This window comes from Schistocerca nitens, chromosome 11 (genome assembly GCF_023898315.1).
Source record: "Schistocerca nitens isolate TAMUIC-IGC-003100 chromosome 11, iqSchNite1.1, whole genome shotgun sequence".
NCBI classification, from domain to species: Eukaryota; Metazoa; Arthropoda; class Insecta; order Orthoptera; family Acrididae; genus Schistocerca; species Schistocerca nitens.
This window is the reverse complement of record NC_064624.1, coordinates 71,860,685-71,887,579: the sequence shown is the minus strand read 5'-3', so window position 1 is coordinate 71,887,579 and position 26,895 is coordinate 71,860,685. Positions and strand designations below refer to the sequence as shown.

Here is a 26,895-nt window from a genome sequence, read left to right as displayed (position 1 = left end):
AGAGCTTACTGAGGGTACCCTAATAAAAAAGCAAGCAGGATTTCGGCCTGGCAAATCTTGTACCAGTCAAGCTCTCAGCTTACCCCACTATATTGGAGATGGGTTTGAGAAAAGACGTACTACAGGAATGGTGCTTATAGCTTTTATGGAAGCATATGATACCATCAACCTCAGAAATCGCATTGCAAAAGTGCAAAAAGCAACAAAAAGCCCTCAATTGACTGCTATACTCAAATCAGTTCTATTTAACAGGAGGTATTTTGTTGAGTTCCAAGGTAACAAGAGCAGATGGAGACTACAAAAAGATGGGCTTCCCCAGGGCAGTGTTCTTGACCCATGTTATTCAATATTTATACAAATGACCAACCTATTAGTCCCTGGTCAAGATCTTTCATTTACGCTGATGATAGGGCAATAGCAGCTCAGGCATAAAACTACAAGGATATTGAGGAAATACTAGCTGAGAACCTGGAAAATCTCACCAACTATTACAGTGAAAATCAGTTGAAACCCAATACAAGTAGGACCCAGACTTGCCTATTCCATCTTAACAACAGAGAGGCGAAACAAGAACTGAATGTTTGGTGCAACGGCACAAGATTAACACACTGCCCTCTCCCAGTGTATTTGGGAGTTACTCTTCATAGGACACTGTCATTCAAGTGGCACATTGAGAAGAGCAGGGCAGAAATCCAATCACGAAATAATTTACTTGGCAAGCTAACAACATCAAAATGTCGACCTAATCCAAAAGTTTTACACACCACCACAATGCCACTCTTGTACTCTGCTGCTGAGTTTGCAAGCTGGACACTGTCCTGAACCAGATGTGTGGACATATTACTGGATGTCTTAAGCCAACAAGAGTAGAACACCTATACTGCTTGTCAGGAATTGCTCCGCCAAATGTCCGATGTTCAATACAGAGCAGAATTGAACGAACAAAACAGGTTCAAAATCAACGTCATCAGGTCCATGGGTACCAAATGGTACCAAAACGCCTTACGTCAAGAAGTAGTTTTCTCCACTCAACCGAACCGCTCACAGGTTCACCAAAAACTTCTAGAAAAAGAAGACAAGAATATGCACACGATTCTGAAGTGCTGCCATCAGGTGTGGAACTTGTGTGGGAGAGATAGAAAACCCTGAACAGGCTATGTTCAGGAATGGACAGATGTAACAGAAATCTGCACAAGTGGGGAATTGGTGAAAGTGATTTGTGTCTGTGTGGGAACATCCAGACTATGAACCACCTGCTTCAATGTCCGTTAGTAAACCATCCAAGAGCATGCACTGCCCGGGACCTGATGGCGTGCAGCAAAGTAGCGAGGGCATATGTGGACTTCTGGAAGAATGACATGTGAAGCAAAGCCTGTTAAAATTTTTTTATTATACTGTATATAGTTTTCCATGAATTTTATTTTATAAATTAGCATTGTAATATTGTAAATTTCTTAGAGGACAATTTATTCTATAATGTGTGGATTTGTTTGTAGTACGCATACGAAATATATGTAGTAGTGAGATGGGTTGCATCACACAAGCATCCACCAACAATTCCATAAGACTTGAGAGTAGCTCTGCAGGAGGAATGGTGTTATTGCCTCCACATGAGATTGATGACATCATTCACAGCTTGCCGTGTCGATGTCAGGGTTGTATGAACCAGAGGTGGTCACGGCCCATGCTAAGCACATTATCCAGTTGTTGGATTGTGAGTGCAAATCTGTTAAGTTGGAAAAAACGAAGAACATTTTTTTAACTTTATGCATATTGTAGTTGTTTATGTTATTTGTTCTTAACATTGTTCCTACTTCACTATCACCTGTTTGTATTATTTTATGGCAAAATAAACGCAATCTCGCAAAATTTCAGTTTGTTGCTTTAATTTTGGACACCACTGTACATCGAATTTCATGTGCTTTTCATACCATTCAAATTACTAGGCAATCTGGATCTTGGCTGCCTGAACATACTAAAGACTTGACAGCATTTACATACACTGTTGAAGTTCTTGCGGTCTTCAGTCCTGAGACTGGTTTGATGCAGCTCTCCATGCTACTCTATCCTGTGCAAGCTTCTTCATCTCCCAGTACCTACTGCAACCTACATCCTTTTGAATCTGTTTTGTGTATTCATTTCTTGGTCTCTGATTACGATTTTTAGCCTCCACACTGCCCTCCAGTACTAAATTTGTTATCCCTTGATGCTTCCGAACATGTCCTAGCAACCGATCCCTGCTTCAAGTTGTGTCACAAATTCTTCTTCTCCCCAATTCTGTTCGGTACCTTATCATCAGTTATATTATATACCCACCTAATCCTCTGCATTCTTCTGTAGCACCACATTTCGAAAGCTTCTATTCCCTTCTTGTGTAGACTATTTATCGTCCGCCCGCATCTCGTGGTCGTGCGGTAGCGTTCTCGCTTCCCACGCACGGGTTCCCGGGTTCGATTCCCGGCGGGGTCAAGGATTTTCTCTGCCTCGTGATGGCTGGGTGTTGTGTGCTGTCCTTAGGTTAGTTAGGTTTAAGTAGTTCTAAGTTCTAGGGGACTGATGACCATAGATGTTAAGTCCCATAGTGCCCAGAGCCATTTTTTATTTATCGTCCAAGTTTCACTTCCATTCATGGCTACACTGCATACAAATACTTTCAGAAACGACTTCCTGACACTTAAATCCTTACTCGCCGTTCCAGATTTCTCTTCTTCAGAAACTCTTTCTACAGTTTATATCATATCCGTTTCGACCATCATCAGTTATTTTGCTCCCCATATAGCAAATCTCATTTACTACTTTAAGCGTTTCATTTCGTAGTCTAATTCTCTCAGCATCACCTAATTTAACTTGGCTATATTCCATTATCCTCGTTTTACTTTTGCTGATGTTCATCTTATATCCTCTTTTCAAGGCACTGTCCATTCATTTCAACTGCTCTTGTTGGTCCTTTTCCGTCCCTGACAGAATTACAATGTCATCAGCAAACGTCAATCTTTTTATTTCTTTTAATTCCTACTCCAAATATTTCTTTTGTTTCATTTACTGCTTGCTCAATATACAGATTGAATAACATTGTGGACAAGCTACACAATAGGATCAAAACTATCTAAACACCTCTATCTAATGTGTGACTGACCAACAAATGTAATGAAAGGACCATCCGCCAGTATAAAAGGAGGCAGAGACACATGTGTTGTCAGCAGAGAACCAGAAATAGCAGAATGGGTCCATCAGGGAGGTTCAGAAATTTCGAATGTGGACCTGAGTAACAAATGTACCAGTAATATTTCGACCCTTACATAGTAGCCCTTGTGAAGTGGAAATGCAAAGGAACAACCATAGCAAAAGGTAGAAGAGGCGGATCCATGTACCGACCAATAGGGACCATGGAGCTTTACGGAGGGTCGTTGTAAAAAATCGCATGAAGCAGCGTAGCCAGCACAACGACTGTGCACAGGGAGGTAAAAAGAAGGGGGTAAAATGGTCGAGTAGCCCCCCCCCCCCCCAATGAGCCACACATTTCTGCAGTCAGTGGTAAGCAACACTTACGTTGGTGTAAAGCGTAACGCCTCTGGGCGATGGATGAGTGGAAATGAATGGTCCAGACAGATGAACCACCTGTGGCAGTCCGATGGAAGGTTCTGTTTTTGGTTGACGAATATTACCTGCCATTTTGTGTAATGCCAAAAGTGAAGGAGTGAGAAGATGGCGTTACATTGTGGGGTATATCCATGGTTATGTTATTATTCCCCTATTGAGCTTAAGAGAACACTAAATTCGACAGCATATGAATCACGTTTTCCAGCTTTATGTACTGCATACAATACAGTGTCATTGTTTGTATTAGCAAGACAGTGTTCCTTGTAATAAATCATTATCTGTCATGAGAGAGTTTGTGAGCAACAACATTCGATGAATGTAGTATTCTGCCATGAATTCCAAGCTGAATCCAATGTAACTGCTTTAGGATGAGTTAGAAGCTGACTTCGATGCAGATTGAAGAGTCCAACGTTGAGGAAGGATGGGTTCTCATTTCTCCACTGAAGTTCAGACCTATTACTGAAAGTTTCCTCAGCAGAGTCAAAGACTTCATAGAGATGAAACTTTGACACATCCCTTATTAATGTTCACTAATGAGTGTCCAGAAACTGTCGATGTAACTGAATGTCTACTGAGAAACGGGCCATGTTATTTGCATGTGACAGCAACACCTACATTTTGATGTTACAACCTGTGTGTAGCAGCCTCAGGAATAACATGTAAAACTCTCTTTGTGAACTAAAGACCATTAAGTACAAATAAATTCTATTAATTTGTCAAATGAAATTGTTTTAGCCAGGAGTTATCTAATTGGTTTGATGTGGCCTGCCACGAATTCCTCTCTTGCACCAACCTTCATCTCAAAATAGCAGGTAAACACTACATGCTCAATTATCTTCTGGATGTAGGCCAATCTGTCTTTCTCTTCAGTTTCTACATCCCCTTCGTCTTGTCAGTCTTTCCCCATGTCACTAATTCTGCAGAGTACCCCCATCATTCCATATGCACCATGTCCACCTAACTTTCAAAACTTTTCTCTAGCACCACATCTCAGACGGTCATAGTCTCCTCAGTCACGGTGTTTTGCCACTGTCTACGATTCAGTATCATACAAAGTAGTTCTCTAAACATAGATTCTCATAAATTTCTTCCTCAAATTATGAACTTTGTTTCATAGTAGTAGAATTATGTTGGCTAGTTGTACCAATTTTGCCTTTGCTAGTATGCTTTTTATGTCCTTTTGTTTTTTATATCATGGGTTATTTTGCTTCCAGAATTCCTTAATATCGTCTACTTCATGACCACCAATTTAAATGTAAAAAATTCCAATATCTGCTACTTCTCATTAGACATTTATTTCCGTGGTTCATTCTCAATTAATATTCCTTACTCATCAGACTCTCCATTCAATTCAACAAATCCCGTAATTCTTCACTTTCTCTGAGAACAGCAGTGTCATCAACAAATTTTTTCTTTGGCATCCTTTCACTGTTAATCTGAATCCCACACTTGAGCCTTTATTATATTTCCATCATAGCCTCTTCGATGAATAGATTGAATAGTAGGGGAAACGACTGCACCCTATCTTACACACTATTAATCTGAGCACTTTGTTCTTTATTTTCCCGTATTCTTCCCTCTTGGTTCTTGTACATATTGTAACCTACCTGTCTTTCCCTGTAACTTACTTATATTTATGTAAGACTTTCGAAGATCCTGCATAATTTTATATTGTCGAACGCTTTTTCTAGGTAAAAATACTTTTGACTGTATTTTGACTTTTCGTCAGACTTGCTTCCATTATCAAGTACAACTTTCGAACTGCCTCTCTGGCGCCTTTACCTCCCCTAAAGCCAATCTGACCGTCATCTGACAGTTTCTCAATTTTCTGTTCCATTCTTATTTATGCCAGTCTCATAGATTCTACACTCGAACTTGGATAGTCGTTGGGGTGCCACTTTCCCCTATGAACTCAGTAGTCATGATTAAATTTTATGTATCCTTTTAGCTTTATTTGTTATCAAATCGACCAGAGTTCTTTTAAATATTGCCTCTAACAGTACATCCTCTATGTCTTCCACGCCAACTCAGATTGCTTCCTCTTCCATGTGATCCGAAAAGTTCCTCCTTCATAGAGGCTCTCAATGTAATCTTTCCATTTATCTGCTCTCTCTTCTGACGTTGGGAATGGAATTCCCATGGTAATTATTGTTTTGACTTTTCTATATTCTGTGTCAGTCCTTCCTACGACTGTTTGTTTAAAGTTTTGTCTTAAGTTTTCTGCAGTTATTTAGCCTTGGATACCAGAACATGGTACTTATGTCATTCCTAAATGACTTACATCGAGGTGACAAGTTGTGCAAAAGTGATGTGCACATACGAAGATAGCGGTAGTATCGTGTACACAAGATATGAAAGGGCAGTGCACTGGCGGAGCTATCATATGTAATCAGTTGATTCATGTGAAAAGTTTCCGACGTGATTGTGGCCATATGCCCACACAGCGAGAATTAACAGATTTTTCACACCGAAAGGTAGTTGAAGCTAGACGCATGAGACATTACATTTCGGAAATCGTTAGGGAATTCAGTATTCCAAGATCCACAGTGTCAAGAGTGTGCCGAGAATACAAAATTTCAGGCATTACCTGTCACCACGGTCAATGCTGTGGCTGACAGCCTTCAGATAACGACCTAAAGCAGCGGCTTGTACATAGGTTGGTCAGTGCAAGAGACAAGCAGCACTGCGTGAAATAACCGCAGAAATCAATGTAGAAGGTACTACCAGCGTACCTGTTCGGAAGTGCGGCTAAATTTGGCGTCAGTGGGCTGCGGCAAAAGATGACCAATGAAAGTGCATTTACTAACAGTATGTTGTCACATGCAGCTCCTGATCTCATGACCATATTGGTTGAATCCTACACGAGTGAAAAAGCGTGGCTTGGTGAGGTAAGTCTCGGATTGAGTTGGTGAGAGCTGATGGTAGTGTTAGAGTGTGGCGTTGAGCGCACGAAGCTACAGACCGAAGTTGCCAACAAGGCACTGTGCAAAATTGTGTTGGCTCCATAACGGCGTGGGCTTTGTTAACATGGAATGGGCTGGGTCCTCCGGTACAACTGAGCCTATCACTGAATGCTACTTGGAGACCATTTTCAGCCATTTGTGGACTTCATGCTCTCAAATAACGATATCACGTAAGTGGGCCAAAACTGTTCACCACTCGCCTGGAGAAGATTGTGGACCACTCGAGTAAATGATTTGGCCACCTGGATCGTTCAATATGAATTTCATCGATCATTTATGGGACATAATCGACAGGTCAGTTCCTGTACAAAGTCCTGGACCAGCAACACTTTAGCAGTTGTGGGTGGCTATAGGGGCAGCATGGCATATTATTTGTACAGGGGACTTCCAACAACTTCTTGGTTCGCCGCCACGTCGAGTTGTTGCAGTAGGCTGGGCACAAGGAGGTCTGACATGATATTAGGAGGTGTCCCACGACTGTTGCCACCTTAGTGAATGTAGCTGTCTTCCTGTCTTTCTCTGAATATTTTTATACTTTCTTCTTTCATCGATCAGTTGTATTTTATTTTCTTACTGAATATTTCTTCGAAGTTAGCTTCCCTTTATCTGTGTTCGTCTGTCCACCGTCTGTGATTTTACTTTCTAGAGATGTCCTCTCCTCTTCAACTGAACAGCCCACTGTGATATTCCTTACCGCAATATAACTTTAAGTTTCATCTCTCAGTACTGCAGTATGCTACATCCTTCTACACCAGGGCTTCACAACATACGTGCTCGCGGAGCAAGCTGTGAGCAGCAAGGCGCGAGCATGGAGCAGCGCGAGCACGCTACCCCCCACTACCGGACCAGAGCGGAGAGTGGGGAGAGTCACGTGGGGCACACAACAGCTGCCGCCAGTCAATGTGAATCCGCGGCCACCTGCAGGGATATCACTCACGAATTATTACTGCGACAAATGAAACAAATAAAGGAGAATGTACACGTGCCACATAATTTTATTAGCTTAGTGTATGACTCTACCATCTGTAGACACTGAAACTAAAGAATTCCACGACAATCCCATATTTTCAACACTTTATTCAACACTACTTAAAATATCACCTGCGGTTGTAGTGTTCTTCATGGCTAATACATCGAGGAGCTCCTCCCTCACCTGAAGATCTCTGTTAACACCTCTAATAAATATGGCAAGCTGCGCTGTTCCAGTGATATCAACACTTGCGTCCAGAGCTAGAGAATACGCCATAAAATCTTAACAGATATTTGCAAGCTGGCTCTGGACGTCGTCTGCCATGTTCTGTATGTGACGCATAATGGTCATGTTAGATAATGGCACAATCCGAAACTGTTCAACTTGAGATGGACACAAATGTTCCGCTGCAAGTACCAAACATTCTTTTATTAAATCGCCATCAGTTAAGGGGCGCAGGGATTTTGCTAAAAGCAAAGCAATTTTGTAACCCACTTTGAGAGCTGCCTCAGTTGATTTTTCTTCGTCGTCCAGATCTGGTCAATCACATTTTCCACGTCCGTAGTCTTTCGCGTGGTACGACATATAATGTCGCTGCAAATTAAATTTCCTAAAAGAATTCAGCGTTTTGTGACATACTAAACATTTTGGAACACCATCTTTTTCAGTAAACAGATACAATTCCTCCCAATGGGGGTTGAACTGCGAAAGCATGGTTGGGGTTACACAACGGCGACTTCACATGATTCTTAACCAGCGAAGTGACTGTTAAGAGCTGATCGTAGTACTTTAAACGTTACACAGTCGGCGCGAATTCAATAGGCACGCTGCGGCCCTATTCAAACGAGCGCGCATTTCCCCTCCCTCCCCTCCCACCGTACTCCGCGACCTTGCAGCTGCTCGCGAGCACGTGCCTGAGCAGACGCGAGTACTCGCGCTCAAAACCGGCCAGTTGTTAAGCCCTGTTCTACACTGAATCTTCTGGTCGGTTCTCTTAAACCTCACTCTGATCTTCATAATTATTAAATCTATGTTTACATCTGGGAACGCCTTACATTCCAATATCTGATTTTGGAATCTCTGTCTGACTATGATGTAATCCAGCTGGAATCTTCCAGTGTCTCTGGGTCTTTCCAAGTTCCTTTTTTCCTCACATGATTGCTGAACAGAGTATTCGTTATTACCATCTCAATTTGATTGCAGAAATCAATTAGACTTTCACCCAGCTCATCCCTATGCCAAGCCTGTATACCCCATGACCCTTTCTTCTTTTCTTCCCCCTAAAACTGCATTTCAATTCCATACTTCCTCTATTTTCTCCTTTTACTTGTGTCGTTGCCATGTGTATCTGAACTATCGTTGTAGGCGATCGTTTGATTTCGAATCTGGTGAGAAAAACTCTGTCATAGAGCTGTTCACAGTAGCCCACTCTCTCTCTCCTTCTTCTTATACATAACGATCCCTCTCCCATTACACCATTTTCGGTCGCTGTTGATATTACCTCAATGTGTCTTATGACAAATTCGTAGCCTTTTTCTGTTTCACATCAATGACCCCCACCGTATCTAGACTGGGGCCTTTGCACCTCCGTATTTAGACTCCCTAGCTTTCCAATTACGATCAAACTTCTGAATTCAAAGCTCCAAGTCGTAGAAGGTTATCCCTTTGTAAATTATTCCATCTCGTTTTCATGGTCACTTCGACCTTGGTAGTCCACTCCCAGAGATCCAAAAGGGTAACCTGTCTGGAATCTTTTCTCAATGCAGATTGCTTCAAGACCGTTTCCCTGTTAACGACGTATGTCCTATGAATACACGTTATGTGGTTTTAATTTATTCGATTCCAATTGCCTTCTGCATCCTCGCGTCATTGATCATTACTGACTCTTCTCCCTTTTAGAGGCAATTTCCCACCCCAAGGGCAAGGGAATGCCCTGAAGCTCTGTCGTTCCTCCACCCTATTTGACAAAGCCTTTGTCAGGAAAATGGCGACTTCTTATGCTGGATGTCTTCTGCTGACACCGCTGTTAATTTTTGTCCAGAGGTTAAGCAGTGCCTGTGTTGAAAACTGGGACACAAAAAATTTTGATCACTAGTAAATGACGCACTCCTAAGCCATTGGTATATAAAAGCAAACACTGTCCCAACGTTTATTAGACTATAGTATAAAAATGTGAAGTAAGTCGTTCAAGAACTTTTTGAGATTTTGGTATCATTGTTAACAACGTCTTTTACTTTCGAAATAGTACACACAATGAAGGATTGCAGCACCAAGAAGAAGAAGTGCGACATAAATGAAAGTTGGTAGGCGTGTTTCTACATCTGAATGATGATGACTTTTCGCGGCAGTCACGTCGCTCAAGAGTGGCGCTAGTAGCACCACTGTGAGGAAGCAAATGAATCCTGCTTTAATTATACGCTGTAACGGGCTTTAGCGTTCGTTACATTTTGAGACTGGACTTGGTGAGTTTATGTAGGGAAAAAATGTCTTTGAGACGACTAAGACTCATTTATCAGCATCTCATAGGGATTAAACGAAGTCTGTAATAGGGCTACGAGATTCTGGTTGTTCCTTCCGTGATGTAGAAATATTTCACAGTAATGTAGCCACTATACACGCCTGCTGGCAGCGTCGATTACAAGAACATTCGGTTGCAAGAAGACTGGGTTCCATACGGCCAAGTGGAACTACTGAGAGGGAATACTATCGTGTTCTGCGTATTACTCTAGCGCATTGTAATACATCTCCAGCAGCAGTTTGAGCAGCAGTTGTCACCAAGTAACACAATGAACTCTTACAAATCGGTTACTTTAAAGACAGCTCCGAACCAGATGCTCTGTAGCATGCGTTTCACTGATCCCAAACCACCAGCCTCCCTGCCGGTATTGGTCATGTTTTGATTAGGCCACTTGGGGGCCTACAACCAGCCTTTCCGTGTGTTAACACACTGGATCTATACCTGAAGTTATGGTCTGTGGTGCGATTTCGTATGACAGCACGAACATTCACATGGTTATCCCACACACCTTGTCTGTTTCAATCTGGTGATTCGACTCGTTCTGCTGCCATTAACGAACAGCATACCAGGGGAAGTTTTTCAACAGGATAACGTTCGCTCACTTACCGCTCTTGTAACCCAACATGCTCTATAGAGTGTTGACAAGTCTCTTGGCATTCTCAATCATCAGGTCTGTTTCCAGTCGAGCAGATATGGGTCATCATCATACAGTAACTCCAGCATCATGCACCAACAGCATTAACCGTCCCTATACTGACCAACCAGCTGCATCAGGCATCGAACTCCTTTTCAAATACTGATATCTGATACTTGAGCAACACAATCCATACATGTTTGCATGCCTGCATCCGACCTTGTGGTAGTGCACCAGCATTTCACGTTTCCAGTGGCTTATCTCACACTTACATTAACTTCCGATCCTACAATGTTAATCAGTTAAATATGTTACCCTGGCAAATGTATTCCCGACGTTTCACTGTTCTATATTAACAAGTTTTTGGTTTTGTGATTCTTTTAAATCCGTGTATTTATGACTGTAAACTATTTTTGTTTAAAGCTGTTCTCGCCTTTAGTCTTCCAAAGCCTATATTTATGTAGGACCTCTTACTAGTCACCACAGCCGTCGGATGCCGAAGAAAAAAGGAAGCCTTGGCTCTCTTTGCCCTGTACATTGTTATTCACATTACTACCATGTTACGCACGATCTGCTCTCCAGGCTGGTTTTCTTAACTCACTCTCAACAAACTTTTCACCCCACTATCGAGTATTGTCTTAATATGTTTCATTTCCTGCTCTTAATAGTTTATTTCCTCATGCTGATGTTTCTCTGTCGCTTTTTAGCCAGCTTTCTCCTCTTTTTGTATTAGTCTTTTTATGCAGAAACATTTTTCAATTTCCATGTCTTGTCTCTTATTCAACAACAATAATTTATTTTCCATTTTTTTCAGCTCCTTTTCTACTGAGATTCTGCTAATTTTATATCTAGTACGTGTAACATAATTTACAGACTTTGCCTGAGATCATATACATTAATTATTTTTGATTATGGTGCATCATGTTACATTTATGAGTTTCTGTTTTATCTAACAAGTATTCTTCGTTGTGCTCTCTATCTTTAGTCTTTCCTGTTACACTTACTTCTCGTTGGTTGTCTTCTTATGTCAAATGGCTGATGCTATTTGTATATGACAAATTGGGTAAATACTAGTCAGGCTCTCTTATAAAATTTCAGCGTACATTCTCTGTATCTTTCTATACTATCAGACCCATGGATGAACTTTTGTTGACTGCCTGTGTGCATAAAGCTTTTAAATTGGGAAAAGTATTCTGAGAAGTATTTGCTCAATTTGTGGACCAATCGAGTAAATGATTTGGCCACCTGGATCGTCTGACATCGTACATCTGTAGGTAATTAAAGCCCGAAATCCTTGAATCACTGGGAGAGAATGAGTTTTCATAAGTCCACTGAAACATTACTGATCCCATTGTCATTGTTAAAATACTTGGTAGGGTTCCTTGTTTTCTCTTGAATGGGTACAGACTCCTCTATTGCCCAATAACTTGTTGGATTGTGCTCTGATTAAATGTAAAGGTACATTGAATACTCTGAACTGCCACTTTTGAGCCTGTTGAATTCAGGCATCAACTGAACTGTGTCTAGCAACAATATCAGTTCACTATCAGATACGGTTATTATTTCACAAAGCGACAGTAAAAAATCGGTGACTACCACTATAGATCAATGATTTCAAAGAAGAAAAGTGAAGTGATGACGAATTTACGCTGAAACTGGTCTGCGATGAATAAAAAGAAAAACTTCTGTCACTTCGCCTGTAAAACTCCCTGAGCTACAGAAGGTTTTACAGCTGTCGATATATGGCTACTGTGTCCATCTCCACTCAACCATGCCCATACAATAGGATTGACCTAATTTTTATTGATCCAAAATGGCCGCCTTTATCACTTGGACACCGACAGGTCCGACTTCCACTTTCGTAGAAGCTCATGTTGCCACGAATGATTTCCAAAAACTGCCAATAGACGTTATCACATACGTCTCTCGTAGTAGGATAAGCCACGGATCTCAGCTCATTTCACTCCCTCAGCTACGGTGTTACCACACACCCTGTCAGAGGATTTCTCATTATACCGTTTGGAGAATAATCGTGGAAATGCAAGTGAAGGGTTCTTCCCTACATAGGTAATTCATAAGATAGGAAACCATCTACGTCTACGTCTACGTGATTACTCTGCTATTCACAATAAAGCGCCTGGCGGAGGGTTCAATGAACCACCATCAAGCAGTGTCTCTACTGTTCCGCTCTTAAACGGCGCGCGGGAACAATGAGCACTTTTCTGTGCGAGATCTCTTATTTTATCGTGATGATCCTTTCTCCCTATGTAGGTGGGTGCCAACAGAATGTTTTCGCAATCGGAGGAAGGAAACTGGTAGTTGAATTTAATGATAAGATCCCGTCGCAATTAAAAACGCGTTTGTATTAATGATTGTCAATACAATTCACGTATCATGTCCGTGGCACTATCTCCACTACTTCGCGGTAATAAAAAATGAGCTGCGCTTCTTTAAACTTTTTCGATGTCATCCGTCAGTCCCACCTGATACGGATCCCATATTGCAAAGCAATACTCGAGAATAGGATGGACAAAAGTGGTGTAAGCAGCCTCTTTAGCAGACTTGTTCCACCGTTTAAGTGTTCTGCCAATGATTCGCTGTCTTTCGTTTGCTCTACCGTCAACAATATCTACGTGATCGGTCCAGTGTAGGTCATTTGTAATTGTAATCCCTAAGTATTTAATTGAATTTACAGCCTTCAGGTTTGTGACACTTATCGCGTAATCGAAATTTTGTGGATTTCTTTTAGTACTCGTGTGAATAACTTCATACTTTTCTATGTTCAGGATCAATTGCCACTAATATAGACCAGGAACGATAGAGGGCCTGTAACAATTCCTTGAGGAACGCCGGATATTACATCTGTTTTACTTAATGTCTTTCTGACAGTAAATCACGAATCCAGTCGCGCAACTGAGGCAATATTCAATAGGCACGCAGTTTGACTACGAGACGCTTTTGAGGAAATGTGTCGAAAGCCTTCTGTAAATCTAAAAACATGGAATCATTTTGACATCCCCTGTCGATAGCACTCATTACTTTACAACTATAAAGACCTAGCTATGTTCCACAGGAACGATATTTTTTAAGCCCTTGATGATAATGCCAATAAATCGTTTTCTTCGAGATAATTCATAACGTTCAGACACAGCATATGTTCCAAAACCCTACTGTAAATCGACGTTAGTGATATGAGCCAGTAATTCAGCGGATTACTCGTATTTCCATTTTTGGGTATTGGTGTGACAAGAAAAATTTTCCAGTCTTTAGGTGCGGATCTTTCTGTGAGCGAGCTGATGTATGTAATTGCTAAATATGGAACTTTTGTGACAGCATATTCTGATAGGAACCTGACAGATATACAATCTGGATCGGAGGCCCTGCCTTTATTAAGTGATTTAAGCTACTTTGCTACGAGGATATCTGCTTCTATGTTTCTCACTTTGAAGTTATTCTTGATAGGAATTCAGGAATATTTATTTCCTCTTATTTGGTCAAGGCGTTTCGCAAAACTATGTATAATAACTCTGCTTTAGTGGCACTGTAACCAGTTACTTCGCCATTGTTATGACACAGTGAAGGTTATTGACTGCTTCTTTCCACTAGTGTGCTTAATGTATTACCAGAATATCTTAGGGCTTTCTGCGAGATTACTAGACAGAGTTTTCGCTGAAAACTGAAATTGCTCCCAACACACCAGCACAGTCGTTATTTTTGGGGAAATATTTAGTGTTATCTTACACAAGTAAGCTGTGTTAGGAGCTGAAAACGAGTCATGCCACAAACCTGTAGAAGGGTGTATAGATCCCCTTATATCCTTGCCTCGTCGAACGTCACAATTAATGAAAGGAAAAACTTTATACGAGACGTACAACTTCTGCTTCATCAAAAACGTAAAATAGCGACATTCAATTTCTTGACTTTATCACTTGGCTAACTGCCCAACATGTCGCGCTGTGATTGTGGACAGGCTACACGTAAAGTGACTGAACTCACCGCAGGAGAGAGACGGCGACATCATCAGGCTGTGGAGTGGCCTGGGGAGAGGTGGGGGGCACAGCTGTGGCTGGCCTCCGGCCGTCGTCGCTGTGGCCACTGTGCGGCTGCGAGGAGGGGCCGGTCCTGCTCTCTCCAGCGCTTGGCGTGCTGCACAGGAGGAACACTGCCTCAAAAACGGTTTTCACATCGAGTCCAGTGGGCAGATTACCACAGACTGTATGGCTGAGGTACTGTCCACACACAGATAATAGAACACACACTGCCAAAGACAGTAGTGGCCCACGTAAGACGAATGACAGCATTCAGGTATTCATACATCTCACTTCTCCTCATTTTCTCATACTTGTAGCCTAGCATATTTCACAATATTTGGTACAAAATAAAGTATAAATATAAGATATGTACAAAGTTCAACAACTGTGCTTACAACACCCATTGGTCAACATAATTTCAATAGACAACAGCGTAAATCACAAAGTAATTTGAATGACAGTAACCCTTAAATGGACTTAATGTGGTACTACCGTCATGGGATGCTGTTTGTAGCTCGTATGTTAAGGGGGTTGGACGTCAAACGGACCGACTTGGAGCAGAAGAGGCACCACAAGATACTAAATTCTACTGTCTATATTTTTACAAATAAATTCATAGAATTTTTGTCAGCATGACCAGGATTCACAATCATAGCAGTGGAAGTTCAAAAATATAACGAAATAAATTTTTTTACATGTGAAATTTTATAATTTTTTTACTTACTATTGGCTGAATTTTTTGCTATAGGTGTACTTTTCTTCATAAGTAAGAGAGATTCTTCGATGAATTTTCCATAGCATACAATCCATACATAAAGGTGTATGAAATTCTAGAATTTATTTAATTTTCAAGAAAATGAATGACCTGTTACACTTTAAACTTCATGTTTAGAAAAAGCTCAAATTTTGTAGTTAATTATCTCAAACTTGACCACAGTTTTTAATAGGGATGGAAAATTCTAGAGTTTTGCATTAAGGAGTTTGTGTTTAATAAGGATACCACGTTGGAAAAGGAATGGGATATTTATTTTGGATGTTACTTGTACCTGAGAACAGAAATTTGTGTTTTGCAGAAAATGGCCATTAAAGTTTCTGGCTGCATTTGGCATCTTTTAGAACTGTCCAGCACCATAAAGAGTTGTTTTTTTCCATTTTGTAAATCAGTTTTCGTCTTTTCCACATTCTTATCTTTCACTCTTTCCGAATTTATCACTTCCAAAAACGATTTACGTGCTTTCACTATACACTCTCTGTTTATCGCATACAAAGATTTGATGCAGTTCACTTTGCCCTTTATTCCCATTTTCTTTAAAATATATATCCGACTTTGCACACCATCATTAAAACATGTAACTGCATCATAAACACCAACAGCAAGTGCATCTCTTCCACACAAAAATTGGTTTTTGGCAATATTTTCCATGCACATTCATTAAAGCTTTCATTGGGGTTTGAGTGCCGCCGTCAAGACATATCTTCTATGTCAATAGTCCTTTGTTACACATATGACCATCTCTGGCGCAAATATAAACATTCGAATTCTACAGAGCGAAATAAACGTATGTATGACAGCAGACGTCTGTGGTCTAGCGCTTCAACTTGGTACACGTAGGACCAAATAGCGTGCCTTAAAATCACTGAAATATATATGTTTTATACATCAAACTATTCAGAAAGATGTACTCTACAAAACAGACATATTTTCGAAAAGTCGATTTTTTTTTAATTTTTGACACCCTACCGCTTAGGAATCGGACTATAGGGGGAAGAAATTGGAGACAGGTATCTAAAAATCTCTTTGGGCTCTTTCGTCGCTGTTGTCTGTCTGAATGATGCGAAAATAAACCCAGAACACGAAGAAATGGGATATAAATCAAGAAGGGGATGAATTATGCCAATGATATGATGTTGTGCAAGGTTGTTAGGTTGTGGGATGTCGCTTCCGAACATTATTGATGGCCCAAAACAACACAGGGACCGCAAAGCTCTCGTGACGCGATAGCACATGTGCTCGCCCTACATCTCACCAGATGGGAATGTGATTGAACACATCTGGGATGTGCCTCGACGTGGCGTAAGAGCTCATTCCTCCGGTGAGGAATTATTGGGAATTAGGTGCCTTGTGTGGGCAGTGTGGCGCCAATTCCCTTCCAGACCATGATGTGTCACTGCTGCTATCCATTGCAAAGGTGAACATATCAGCTATTACATAGGTGATTATAATGTTCTGGCTGATGAGTGTTTATGTTTTAGTCCTTAGTAGCAGTTTTCATTTAGCCTACTGGTTACTGGTTTTGGTACACAATACCACCTCAGGACATCCTCTGCCATGCTCACGGGAAACTACTAGGTACCTCAAATACGTCAAGCTTGTTTTTCTTCTATTTCTTTCTTAGTTTGAACATTATAATATGGTATGTCTGAAATATAAGATTTTCACTGTCCTTTTTCTGTCTACTAGTATGCTCCAACATTTATATGGATATCGATGTTGTGCTCTACATAGGGGCATTCGTTATTTCAAATCATCTTGCCTAATTTTACTGTTTCATTTTACATATTGCTATTAACACTACAATGAGAACTGATACTGTAATTCCAGTAATAAACAATATAACTCTTACAACTATTGAAAGCCCCTATTAATACTACATCACCATGAATTTTCTGTAGAAGCTACAACTACTACTGTTACTACTATGTTACTACTGACAGTTGTGACTAATATTAACACTAATAGAAATACTTATACTGCAGTCACAAAAGATAACATTATATCTTACTGCCTTGTATAGCTTTGCTCTTTCCATATACAGTAGTCTAAGGTGGACGCACATACACACGCAATTTATTAGAAGGTGGGGTCAAATAAAGACAGCCAGAGATTAGAGTTCTATAGTACAAAGCAATACAACAGAGAAAAGTAAATGCAGCACTAAGATGACTATAGTAGCTGTTGAAAATGACCACCATTCATCTCTTGATGCTTTTGGGCCCTGGTCGGTAGGTTGCTGAAGGCAGATCAAAGGCTGGATGCTTGAATTGCTGCAGTCTCATCTGGAGTGTTCTGCTGCAGTTCTTGATGACTGTGAGGGTTGTTGTGATTGACTCTGCTCTTGAGGGCTCTCGTGCAGTGTAATAACACACTGACAGGTCAGGCTGCCCTCTGCTAACAACTGTGAATCATGAAATTGTGTATCTGTCTCAAAGGTTCGGCTTGCTGTATGACCAGTTGCTCCATCTTCTTGGAAGTAAATGAACGCGTTTCCCTCCTCCATTAATGCTGCCACAAATAGCTCCAAAATGTTGACAATGTGATGGGCCAAAGTCAGCAGCTGATTGAAGAAGGTGAAACCAGTAATGCTGTGTGCAGACATTGCACACCAAAATCCAACCTTTTGAACGTGCAAAGGTGTTTCGTGGAAGTTCTGCTGACTCTCTGCTACCCAGGACCTGTGATTCTGTTAGTTGACGTAACAACTCAGCTGAAATTTGTCTCCATCAGACATAAAGAAACGATACATGTCCAAGCCATTCACTGTTATCTCAGTGAATGGACATTCACAAATGTGGAGATGCTTAGGAACATCTGGTGGTTTTAATGCATGACCAACAGACATGCGGTAGGGATATACAGGGTGGTCCATTGATAGTGACCAGGCCAAATATCTCACGAAATAAGCATCAAACGAAAACACTACAGAGAGAGATACTCGTCTAGCTTGAACTGGGGAAACCAGATGGCGCTATGATTGGCCTGTGAGATGGCGCTGCCATAGGTCAATCGGATATCAACTGCGTATTTTTAAATAGGAACCCACATTTTTATGACATATTAGTGTAGTACGTAAAGAACTATCAATGTTTTAGGTGGACCACATTTTTCGTTTAATGATAGATGGCGCTGTAATAGACACAAACGTACAAGTACGTGATATCACGTAACATTCCGCCAGTGCGGAAGGTATTTGCTTCGTCATGCATTACCCAAGTTAAAATGGACCGTTTACGAATTGCGGAAATGGTCGATATCTTGTTGATATATGGCTAATGTGATCAAAATGCCAAATGGGCGTGTGCTATGAATGCTGCTCGGTATCCTGGACGAAATTATCCAAGTGCCCGGACCGTTCGCTGGATAGTTAGCCTACGTTATTTAAGGAAAGTGTTCAGCCACATGTGAAACGTCAACCACGACCTGCAACAGATGATGATGCCCAAGTAGGTGTTTTAGCTGCTGTCGCGGCTAATCCGCAAATCAGTAGCAGACCAATTGCGCGCGAATCGGGTAGCTCAAACACGTCGGTGTTAAGAATGCTACATCAACATCGATTGCACCCGTTCCATATTTCTGTCCACCAGGAATTGCATGGCGACGACTTTGAACGTCTTGTGTAGCTCTGCCACTGGGCACAAGAGAAATTACGGGGTGATACTACAAGATGTTTCACTGCATGACAGAATGGCGATGTACTTCCAACATTATGGATGTCCGGCACATAGCTCGCGTGCGGTTGAACCGGTATTGAATAGCATATTTCATGACAGGTGGATTGATCGTCGAAGCACCATACCATGGCCCGCACGTTCAAAGGATCTGACGTCCCCGGATTTCTTTCTGTGGGGAAAGTTGATGGATATTTGCTATCGTGACAACATGCGTCAACGCATTGTCAATGCATGTGCAAACATTACGGAAGGCGAACTACTCGCTGTTGAGAGGAATGTCGTTACACATATTGTCATATGCATTGACCGACATCATTTTGAGCATATATTGCATTAATGTGGTATTTGCAGGTAATCATGCTGTAACAGCATGCGTTTTCAGAAATGATAAGTTCACAAAGGTACATGTATCGCATTGGAGCAACCGCAATAAAATGTTTAAACGTACTTACGTTCTGTATTTTAATTTAAAAAAAAAGCTACCTGTTGCGAACTGTTCATCTAAAATTGTGAGCCGTATGTCTGTGACCATTACAGCGCTATCTATCACAAAGTGAAAAAAGTGGCCTAACTAAAAGGTTCATATTGCTTTACGTACTACACGAATATGTAATAAAAAATGGGGGTTCCTATTTAAAAAAACGCAGTTGACATCCGTTTTCCCCCTTCAGGCTAGACAAGTTTTCTTCATTTGACGCTTATTTTGTGAGATATTTGGCCCAGTCAGTCAATGGACCACCCTGAATATGAAGGTCTGCATAATCAGTGTGACATCCTGGTCTCTTGTGACAGGTGTTGGATTGATTTGGTAGGTCTCTGAAACATTTTCTGGCGCAACGGCAGCCATGTTTTGTGGTGTGCAGGGGAGCTTAGGCATTTTTTTTTTTTTTTACTGGTTCAAAACAGATCCTGTTTGACAGCACTTTCGGATTAAGCGTTGCATGGGACTCGTTGCTCACACTTAAACACCACTAAATTTCGCAGAAAACAACTGACCATACCGTTTCCATGACTTCGTTCTCACGTAAGTTTTCGCAACGAACGCCTGCCGCTCCACTATGAGTACCATCGCCCCATTTGCTCAGCTCCTCTCACAATGGCACAGCCACGTGGTGGATCACATGGCGTGCATGTCACAGGGTGTGGCTATATGCATATATTCACGTGCAATCGTATTCATTCTCCCAGGCCACTTTCATTTGCATCATCCTGTACTAACAGAAGTATCTAGGGTCTCTCTAGGTTTGGAGCCAGATTTGCCACGCTATCATGTCCGGCAATATTTTACTGCCTCGAGACAGCATTGCAACCGATCAAAGTGTATCACTTATATTTCACTCATTTTCCTAATCTTCTTAGATACACTCATGGTCACCTCCGTCAACACTTTTTTTATTGGACCAGCCAATCGCAGTAATGTATTGTTTTGTTCACAGTCCCTAAGGCCATGAGCATGTCTTCCTCGTCCCTCCGTTGGTGTCAGAGACTACTAGCAGATGGACTATGGAATTATTACTACCAACACAGAAAAGGCTACTACTGGGGTGGTGCTGTGAATATAATGCATAGACTACTGGCATTACAGCAATGAATCACATTTTGTACTGGACCAGATGAGCATCGTCAGACACTATGGCGGCGACCTTGATAGAGGTCGCATTCTTCCTGTTTTCTGGAGACGTGCAGCAGTGTTACTTCTGGTGTCATGGTGTGTGGAACCACTGGGTATGACCTCAGCTCAAGACTCATACTGACTGAGGACACTGTCAGGACAATGGTACGCCACTGACATCCCGTGTCCCTATTTGCTGCCTCTCTTGCAATAGTGTTGTGACATCAACAATCAACAGGAAAATGCTCACCCACACATGGGATGTATCTCCATGAATTGTCTGCATGACGCTGAAATACCCCCATGTCCCGAAAGACATCCAGATCTAACAAGTAGGATCATGTCGGGTGTCAATCCATTGCAGTCGTAGTAACCGTGATGTCAAGGACGAATTGCAATGGTTATGGGCCACTTTGCCTCAAGAAAGGATATAATGACTTTAGGATGCTCTTCCCAAAAGGACCAACGCATGTGTACAGGTAAGTGTGTTTGCAATGCCAAATTATAAATCAGTTCATGCCACTAAGTTCTGTGTAAATTTGATTGGATTTTTCAATGACTGATATAATGTCACATACTGTCTCAACCTGTGAAGCATCATTTAGTTTCGTTAGCCTTTCCAGATACTTCAGTTCTTGTTGATGTAATGTATATTTAAACATAAATTCCACATGAAGTGGTGTTCATAGTCTTACATGGAGGTTATCTTTCCAGTCTTACATGCTTCACTTTCTGCAGACGCTACCTTTCAGTTTTGCAGCTGGTAAAGTCCATAAATTTATGTTCATCTCATATAGCAATGCACCAGCAACCTACTTCCACATCCATTCCCTTCAAGATTAATTTGGGAGATATATAACAAACAATGAAACTAGAAACTCCATCCACTACATTAATAAATACAGAAATTTTGGAAAAGAATTTTAGCTTGGGAAACAATCCCCATACTACCACACTGAATGAACATAATACAAAGAAAGATGTTGACATAGATTAAAACAATAAGTTTACTGTTAACCATTGCCATCTCTGCTTTTTAGAAACTAAAATTCAATTTTTTCGCCACAACACATCGCTAACGCCACCCTCCTCTAATTTGTTTAAAGATATGCTTCTGTAGTGACAGAACTCACGACATGCCACAGACGGGGGCTGAGTGGGGACCTGTGGTCTGCACAGCTGTGACGAGGGTCCGGCCTCAGTCACTGTGCTCACTGTGTGACTGTATATTGGGGGTTGGTCCTGCTGTGTCCAGTGGCTGCCCCACAGTGCAGAGGTAGACAGTGGGTCGACTACTCCACTAAGATAAATGACTTACCTAGTGAGACAATCAGTTTACACACAGCCTCTCATGAGTTCCTGATACTAGCAGTTTAACATACCAAGTTACAATCACTCAGAAATTAGATTGGCATAACGTTCAAATTTACTTAATTTGTTTTTGTGTCCATCAGATGGTGTTTGTAGGTCATATGCTATAGACTGGGCGGTAGGGGGAACATACAGTAAATATGGTGACAGATACTTCTGAAATGACTGCGGAAGGAAATGCAGAGAAAAATGGAGCACAGTATTTGTCATATTACGAAGCTACTGCAGTAAAAATTTAACTTCCATTAAAACCTTTATCACAGAATTGAAACTTCGGCCAATAGATTTATTTGATTCACACTGGCCAATGAGCACTCACACGAAACAGGTGAATGTTGAATAGTACCTGACTGGGAGGCTCAACAAGTCTATGAGTATGATCAGCAAAATAAGCAGACACATTAATTTTGTATATATATATATATATATATATATATATATATATATATATATATATATATATATGCCTAAGGGCTGATTACAGGTTGTCTCTCACTGAAATCAAGAATTGGTTTTGTTACTAGGTTCAGTGTAATGATATTTATCAGACTGTATTAGTATATGTCATGGATACAAGAATGATTCAATATGATTGGAAACCATGAGAAATAGGTTACATAAGGCAATGCACTAAATATATCTCAGTAAAGATTCTTGAAATCAAGCTTTCACATAGAAAGTAGAGAAAGTCCATTGTGCCTTCTTCAAGTTAGAAGAAGATACAGGCAAATATCTGGAGACTGCAACGTAGTCACTGAAGTGTTTGAGTGTGTGTGTGTGTGTGTGTGTGTGTGTGTGTGTGTGTGTGTGTGTTTGTGTGTAGGTGTGTATGTGTGTGTGTGTGTGTGTTTTATATTAGTGCATAATAATTTGAACATAAGTGCAATGCACAGACAAAGGAACTATGCTACATATGCCAGTTGATGGAAATTTGTATGTAGTGTGATAACCAGTGAAAAAGTTGTGGCTGGTGTTTGGACGACGTGCAGTTTACAAGTGGTGCTTATGAAGCAAGTGTTGTCATGGAAAAATTCAAGCATTTCCAGAGCTCTGCAAACAATGCTACATGTAGCAGCGGTGTTCAATGGCAGTAACTGGTTGGAGATACGTGTATCATATGAGAACTATGTTACTGAAGATGTGGCAATTTCTACTTTTGGCAGTTGTAGTTGTGTGTGTGTGTGTGTTGGTTAACGTTTGTGATTTCTCACGACGAAACTGGGCGATGAATTTACCATTGACATAAGAAGAGAGGCTTCATGTATATGCACGTAATGTGGATGGATACTTCTGTGTGAACTGGTTGTCATGGTAAGCAGATGAATAGCTACAATGCAATAGTGTACATAGCTTGAGGCAATGAAGAAGATACTGGTTGGGTCTTGTGACATGCACGCTATTTAAGTTAATAAGTGGATTTCCCAACTTTACTTCTAAATAATTCAGATAGAATTACGTATTTAAAGTTAATGTGTAAATAATAGGCATCTTGAAAACATGTCTGTGGAGATAAGCATTTTCATTCAAACATTGATTTTCGTTTAAAATTATGGAATACACTTCTGTAACAATAAAAATAAATGAGAAATGAATAATTGAGTGTAAGGATTATTATGTGAAGGATATGAATTCCAGTTTTTGAAGCAGCTCAGGAAGTGGTGCATAAATATTCAGATATATCTAAAAATAAAAGTAATTTATGATAATTACTAGTCACTAGCATTGTAGTGAGTATTTATAATGTGATATGCTCATAAAAAAGAATAGAAGTATCTAAAGATCTCTTTCATTTTGACGTGGTTGGGGATGGACCAATAACTGGAACAGGTCAGAAAAGGAAAACACTAAGTTCTACCAGAAGAAAACACTGCAGGACTAATATTTACAAAAACCACAGGGAAAATTAAACAAAGACTGGTCAGTAGATATTCGACAGACCCTCCTCTAAGAGCCAAGTACGGAGTTTTCACACAAAAAAGCGCCTTCCTTTGTGTGTTGCACAAGGGAGTGCACTGAAGTATGGCAATGTCATGGGAAAGAACAGACTAGAAGCGGGAAGGAAATGTGAAGGAAGACAGAGAATTATGTGGAACTGCCTGAAGCGGCAGAGCTGTTGTGAAACCCAGTCGCCTTTCTTGTTAGGTGGTCATGTTGTGTTTAAGAATTATGTTTTTATTTCATCTTCTTCAACGGAGATGTTCCAAATATGCTCCGATTGAGAATGACAACATATTCATTAGAGATTAATAAACTTCAAAAAAGTCTTTACTAATTCCCCTCGAATAGTTTTTTAGAGTTAATGAATTTTGCTACAGAAATTGTCAGCGAAACCCATATATATACCTAGAAAGTAAAAGGGAGATACACAACACACAAAACTGTTGTACTGATATGGGTGTAGCGACTAATGTGACTGACCACTACAACGAAGATTTCAGGTTTTACAGAATGGAAACATCACGAATGGGGAATTTAAAATACGTTGCTGCACACCTTGAACTGTGCTGCAGCATTCTAGGATACACTATGTGATCAAAAGTATCCAAACACCTGGCTGAAATTGAATTACAAGTTTGTGGCGCCCTCTATAGGTAATGCTAGAATACAATATGGTGTCGGCCGACCATTAGCCTTGATGACAGCTCCTACTCTCGCAGACATACGTTGAATCAGGTGCTGGAAGGTTTCTTGGGGAATGCCAGCCCATACTTCATGGAGTGGTGCACTGAGGAGAGGTGTCTTTGTCAGTCGGCAAGGCCTGGCACGATGTTGGTTTTCCAAAACATCACAAAAAGTTCTGTAGGATTCAGGTCAGCACTCTGCGCAGGCCAGTCCATTACAGGGATGTTATTGAGGTGTAACCACTCTAGCCCAGGCCGTGCATTAAGAACAGGTGTTTGATCGGGTTGAAAGATGCAATCACCACCTACGAATTGCTCTTCATCATAACCGCCTCCAAAGTTTACTGTTGGCACTACACACACTAGCAGATGACGTTCAGTAAGCATTCGCCACACCCACTCCCTGCCATCGGATGGCAACATTGTGTACCGTGGTTCGTCACTCCACAAACGTTTTTCCACGGTTCAGTCGTACAATGTTTACTCTCCTTAAACCAAGCGAGACATTGTTTGCATTTACTGGCATGATGTGTGGCCTATTAGCAGCCACACGACCATGAAATCCGAGTTCTGTCACCTTCCGCCTAACTGCCATAGTACATGCAGTGGATCGTGATGCAGTTTGGAATTCCTATGTGATCATATGGATAGATGTCTGCCTATCACACATTAAGACCCTCTTCAACTGTCTGCGGTCTCTGTCAGTTAACAGACGAGGTCGGCCTGTATGCTTCTGTGCTGTACGTGTCCCTTCACGTTCCCACTTCACTATCACACTGGAGACAGTGACCTAGGGATGTGCAGGAGTATGGAAATCTCGCATACACATGTATGACACAAGTGACACCCAATCACCTGACCACGTTCCACGTCCATGAGTTCCGCGAAGCGCTCCATTGTGCTCTCTCACGATGTCTAATGACTACTGAGGTCACTGATATGGAGTACCTGGCAGTAGGTGGTAGCGCAATGCACCTAATATGAAAAACGTATGTTTTATGGGGAGTCCGGATACTTTTCACCACATAGTGTAGATGTTTCCCTGGTCCTGGTAAGGAGCGACAGACCTGCTCCGCTTCTTCACTTTCACTTTACACAGTATAACGCCATTTATAGGTATCTCATTCACAGAAGCAGGGGAGACAACAAACGAGAACAGAGGGTACTTTGAAGGAAGAGGTTTAGGGTAGCATGTACAGCACAGAGAACAGAGCGGGCTTTCCCTAGCTGCCAACAGCACATGTCACTGTGGTGTCTGTCTGTGATCTGAGCAGTCCATCATTGTGTCCATCACTAGAACGGAACCTGCAGTGGCCACAGCTAATTTTCCTTTCTCTTCAAACATTTCAGGAGCTAACGTAAATAACAGCTTGTTGTACACATGCAATTCAATAGAAATGTTGACTGCAAATAAGACCTAAATAATCCACGTAGCTATGGAAATCTTGGCTATTGCATGATTTTCTTCTTGCTAACTTATCTGCTAACAAAAGATTTGATGAAAATGTTATTAGAATTCAACGAAAGCATTGTGAGCCATCAGAAAGCGCTATTTCTATTTCCAGTGTGTGTGTTTATGGGTCTACTGTGCAATGGCCTTCAGACATCCATGCATGTTTGAAGAAACAGGTACCGCTGTGAGCTACAGCTGCATGAAGTACGAGAAATGTATTCGCAATCGTGAATACGATGACACTCCAACTGTACCGTTTACTGGTGATGTAAAAAGCTTGATGTCAGACCTGGACTGGAATCTGAATTTCCCAATGTGCAAGTATGATCGCCGAACAACTTCGTCTATGCGAGCATGCTTCAATGACCGACCTAAAACTCCACATATCACCGTGAGTTTCCATGGCTTGCTGTAGAACAATCACTGTAACTCACACACAGGAAGAAACTTACTTATTGTTGTCACGACCTTTGCCTGGGCATATGAATACTATTTACAGTGCCTGTGTTTAAAAACCTCCTATGGCATGTCCTTCAGACAAGGATGCATGTCTGAAGGAACAGACCCTGCTGCAGTTCACAGCTGTATTTAGCATAAGAAATGTGTTTGCAGTTTAAAATACGATGAGATTCTCACTCTACAATCTACTGGTGACATTAGAAGATTTGTGCCA

General features: G+C 41.1%; 1 protein-coding gene across 3 annotated transcripts in view; it reads right to left on the bottom strand.

Annotated features, from left to right (window-relative positions):
* The window catches only part of LOC126213585 (uncharacterized), a 124,128-nt gene that overhangs the window by 21,916 nt on the left and 75,317 nt on the right, over positions 1–26,895 (bottom strand). For all 3 annotated transcript variants that reach the window (XM_049941433.1, XM_049941435.1, XM_049941434.1), the window contains exon 5: positions 14,682–14,831. In XM_049941433.1, the coding sequence (XP_049797390.1) occupies positions 14,682–14,831 (150 nt within the window). The remainder of the gene's footprint in view (positions 1–14,681; positions 14,832–26,895) is intronic.